The 4,870-nt window shown below is 49.0% G+C and overlaps 1 protein-coding gene across 1 annotated transcript in view; it reads right to left on the bottom strand.

Moving 5' to 3' along the window:
- Window positions 1-4,870, bottom strand: part of LOC103249346 (cytochrome P450 2S1) — a 15,188-nt gene that overhangs the window by 6,537 nt on the left and 3,781 nt on the right. Inside the window, exons 3-5 of the mRNA XM_021707517.1 lie at window positions 4,244-4,393; window positions 3,327-3,487; window positions 3,060-3,239 (exon numbers count right to left, since the gene is read on the bottom strand). Of these exons, the coding sequence (XP_021563192.1) occupies window positions 3,060-3,239; window positions 3,327-3,487; window positions 4,244-4,393 (491 nt within the window). The remainder of the gene's footprint in view (window positions 1-3,059; window positions 3,240-3,326; window positions 3,488-4,243; window positions 4,394-4,870) is intronic.

Below are 4,870 nucleotides of genomic sequence, written 5' to 3'. Positions count from 1 at the left end.
ACCAAAGTTTTTACCTGGAAGTTTTGAGAAGGTTATGTCACAATTTGCAGAAGAAACATCCCGTGTTGTGGCAAACAGGTGACTGGTTCTTTCACCATGACAACGTACCTCCCCACATCCTCACATCATATTCATCACTTTTTAACCAAAAAAATCCCTGCAAGACCCTTATGCTCCACCCTTCCTATTCACCTGATCTTGCCCCAGCAACTTTAGTTTCCCCACATGAAAAAAGTCCTTAGAGGGAAACATTTTGCCAATGTGGAAGAGGTAAAGCAAGAAATGGCAGAAGCATCAAGACTGATGAGTTCAAAAACTGTTTTGACCAGTGGAAAAAGCATCTCAATAGGTGTATTGCATCAGATGGAGAATACTTTGAAGATGATTGAAGTAGCCGGGCTCGGTGGCTCAGCCTGTAATCCCGCGCGCCTTAGAGGCTGAGGTGAGTGAATTGCCTGAGCCTGCAGGTTCGAGACCCGCCTGGGCAACTTGGCGAGACCTCATCTCTCCAATAAATAAAAAAAAACTAGCTGGGCGTGGTAGTGTGCGCCTGTAGTTCCAGCTACTTGGAAGGCTGAGGCGGAAGGATCGCCGTGCCCAGCAGGTTGAGGCTGCGGTGGCCGGGAGCGGCCACTGCACTCCAGTCTGGGGAACAGAGTGAGACTCCAACTCAAAAAAAAAAAAAGAAGATAACTGAAGTTTAAACATGTAAGAATAAATACACAATTTTTTATAAATAGTTTTTTTGGAGTCTATCCTTGCACACCATTGATGGGAATTGAAAATGGTGCGAAACAGTATAGCAACTCCTCAAAAAATTTAAACCAAAAGAGGCCAGGTGAGGTGGCTCATGCCTGTAATCCCAGCACCCTGAGAGGCCAAAGCAGGAGAATTGCTTGAGCCCAGGAGTTTGAGACCAGCCTGGACAACATAGTAAGACCTTGACTCTACAAACAATAAAAAAATTATCCAGTCTTGGTGGTGTGGGCCTATAGTCCCAGCTACTCAGGAGGCTGAAGTGGGAAGATTACCTAAACCCAGGAAGTTTAGACTGCAGTCAGCCATGATTGTACTCCAGCTTGGGTGACAAGAGTGAGACCCCAACTAAAATATAAAATAAAAACGTAAAATACAATAAAGCCAAAAGAATTGAAAGCGAGGATTTGAAGAAATAATCGTACACTCATGTTCTTAACAGTATTATTCACAATAGCCAAGAGGTGGAAGCACTCTGTGTTCTTCAATGAACGATACACAGAATGTTGCTATTCACACAATGGAACACCATGCAGGTTTAAAAAGGAAGGACGTCCTGTCTCATGCTACACCATGGATGATACTGGAGGACATTATGCTAAATGAAATAAGCTAGCCACAAAAGGCCAAACACTCCTATGATTTCACTTATATGAGGAACCTAGAGTAGCCAAGTTTATAGACAAAGTAGAAAAGTGGTTGACAGGGGGTGGGGGAAGCAGGAATAGGGTGTTGTTGTTTAGGGGGTAGGGAGTTTCAGTTTCAAAAGATGAAAAGAGGTCGGGTGTGGTGGCTCAGCCTGTATTCCCAGCACTTTGGAAGCCGAGGTGAGAGGACTGCCTGAGCTTGGGGGTTTGAGATCAGCCTGTGCAACTTGGTGAGACCTCATCTCTACAATAAATCACAAAAGTTAACCAGGCATGGTGGTGTGCGTCTGTTGTTTCAGCTACTTGGAAGACTGAGGTGGAAAGATCGCCTAAGGCCGTGGTGGCCTGTGAGAGTGCTGCTGCACTCCAGCCTGAGTGACAAAAGAGTGAGACCCCAACTCAAAAAAAAGGAAGAGTTCAGATTGTTTGCAATACAATGTGAATGTACTTAACACTACTGAACCACATACTTACAAATGACTAAGATGGTAAATTTTATATGTATTTTGCTACAATATTTTACTATAATTTTTTTTTTAGTCACAGTCTCTCTGTGGCCCAGACTGGAGTACAGTAACATGGCCCAGGCCGGAGTACAGTAACATAATCATGGCTCACCAAAGCCTCAACCTTCTGGGCTCAGTGGATCCTCCCACCTCAGCTTCCCAAGTAAGTGGGACTACAGATATGTACCACCATGCCTGGCTAATTTGTTGATTTTTTTTTTTTTTGTAGAGATGAGGTCTTGCTATGTTGCCCAGGCTGGTCTCAAATTCCTGAGCTCAAGTAATTCTCTTGCCTCAGCCTCCCAAAATGTTGGGATTACAGGTATGAGCCACTGTACTTGGCCTTTTTTTTGGCAGGGGGTGGGAACAAGTTCTTGCTTTGTCACCCAGTGGCACGATCAAAGCTCACTGCAGCCTCAAACTCCTGGGCACAAGTGATTCTCTCACCCTAGCCACCCAAGTAGCTGGGACTACAGGCACACATACCACGGCTGGCTAATCTTTAACCATTAAAATTTTTCAAAAACATTTTTTTAATGCAAGAGAAAAGAAATGGGGCCACTGAGTTAAGAAAAAAATTTTTCTCCACAGGGTGGCTGCACTTATTCCAAGAGTGTGGCCCTGAATATCCCCCAAACTTTCAACATTTGTGCAGTTCAAAACTAGTTATTTCCTTAGGAGATAGCTTAACCCTAATTTTCATATGATAAGAAATTGTCACATAATTCATAAAGTGGACTTTGTTAACATAACTTGATATTGCAAGGTTTCATAAGCCAAAGATTGTAATTCACACAAAATGTCCAGTGTGGGTGGGGCTGCAGGGGGGATGTTGGGAGCTCCTGGGAATTGCTGGTGGCAGGACCCTGGGCACAGGGCCAGAACACAAGGCCGAGGTAGGGGCAGGGAGAAAGATGCGAGATGCAGGAGAGATGATGAACCCAGCACAAACACAGGGGTGGTGAGAGGCAGTGAGAGCAATGTGCTGAAAGAGACAGACAGACAGACAGACGTACAGAAATGCGCACATGCACACAGAGATGTGTTGAGAAAAAGAGAAACGGACCTGACAGAGATCCCCAGGCATGCCCACCGGGGTCCAGCCAGGCCACCAGCCCCACTTGGGGGAACCCCTGCACCCTTCCCACACCTGTGCCATCTTCAGCAGGAAGGCATCCACCAAGTCCCGTGCAGGGCCTGAGGCGTCCAGACTCCCCTGGTGCTGCTCCACCTGCTGGACAGTGAAGGCAGCGAGGGTGCTCACATGGCGGAGGAACTGGGTGTGGGGCCCTGGCAGGGGCTGCAGAAATCTGGAGAACATCTCATAGGCCTGTAGGGGAGAAGGGCAGTTGGTTCCCATGGGGGCCTGGCAGGAACCTTTGGGGAAGGTGGCCGGAGAGGGGTCCCATCCACTCACCTGACCCCACGGGGAGCTGATCCCCACCACGGTACCACCAGCTGCCCGGACTACAGCCTGGAACTCCTCATCCTCGTATGCGAAGCGGAGGCCAAAGATGAGGGTGCAGACTATGTTGGAGGTGGCCTGGGCCAGCAGCAGGGAAGGATCAAATGGGCGTCCTGGGGGAATGGAGGGCAGGGAGGAGGGCTGTGATGGGGAACTTCCATATACAGTGCAGTCTGGACCTGCTCAGGGTGAGACAGGCAGGTGGGGGGGGAGCAGATGGATGGACGGACAGAGGAGAGACACATAGGAAGGGAGAGAGAGAGACAGAGATAGACTCAGGGCCAGAAAAACAGAAAAGGAGAGAGAAAAGCGGAAGAAAAAGACGGATGCCGTGCGCAGTGGCTCACACCTGTAATCCTAGCACTTTGGGAGGCCGAGGCAAGAGGATTTCTTGAGCCCAGGAGTTCGAGACAAGCCTAGACAATATAGTGAGACTTATCTCTACAATAAATAAAAAAAATTAGCCGGGCGTGATGGCTCATGCCTGTAGTTCCAGCTACTTGGAAGGCTGAGGTGGAAAGATCGCCTGAGCCCAGCAGGTTGAGGCTGCGGTGGCTGTGAGTGTGGCACTGCACTTCAGCTTGGGCGACAGTGAGACTCTAACTCAAAGAAAAGGGAGAGGACCCAGAGAGAGTGAGAGGACAGCACCAGGGATGCAGAAAGAGCTGTTGTGATACCCTCAGAGAGACAGCAGGACAGAGACACACAGACAGAGGTTGGAGGTGAACAGAACCCCCAGCCCAGTCCTAGAGGGCAAGGCTTCCCCTTCTGTTCATCCCAGGAACTGGGTGGGGAGCCATCCCTAGGTACAGTGGGATGGTTCTTCCCACACTTAGCTGGGGACCTCGGGCTGACCCCGCCCTGCTGACCTTCTTTCCCCTGGAATGCTTCCACCAGACACCGGGCCTCCGCCTGGATCAGCTTCTCGCCTTCTCGCTTCCCCATGCCCAGGTCCCGCAGAGCAAGCATGGTGAATTTTCTCAGCTGCCTCCACCGCTCCCCGTTGGAGAAGAAAACCCCTGCACAGAAGGCTAGACTCAAGGAGGGACCAGCTCCTCTCCCCATTCCTTAAGAATATCCCTTTTTTTCCTAGTGAGGCACCCCAAGCGGGAAACTCTGCAGGCCTGCCCTGAGTCCATGCCAGCCAGCCTAGCCCAGGGGTAAGGACTCAGTAGGTGCCCAATAAATGTATAATCAAACTGGTTCTTCCATCCTTTGATCTGGGGTTAGAGCATACATTCTCCTGAAGAGTAGATAACTGGGATGATTCAGTAATTAACCAGGGTAAGTAAAAATTTCTTCCTCCCTCCCATTTTTTTTGTTTTTTTGAGATAGGGTCTCACACTGTCACCCAGGGTGGAATGCAGCAGCACCATGACAGCTCACTGCAACCTTGACCCCCTGTGTTCATGTGATCCTTTAAACTCAGCCTCCTGAGTAGCTGGGACTACAGGTACATGCCACCACACCTGGCTAATTTTTTGATTTTTTTTTTT

This window comes from Carlito syrichta, unplaced genomic scaffold, assembly GCF_000164805.1.
Source record: "Carlito syrichta isolate Samal-C Ts95f unplaced genomic scaffold, Tarsius_syrichta-2.0.1 Scaffold119893, whole genome shotgun sequence".
Lineage (NCBI taxonomy): Eukaryota > Metazoa > Chordata > Mammalia > Primates > Tarsiidae > Carlito > Carlito syrichta.
This window is presented reverse-complemented; position numbering and strand designations above follow the sequence as displayed.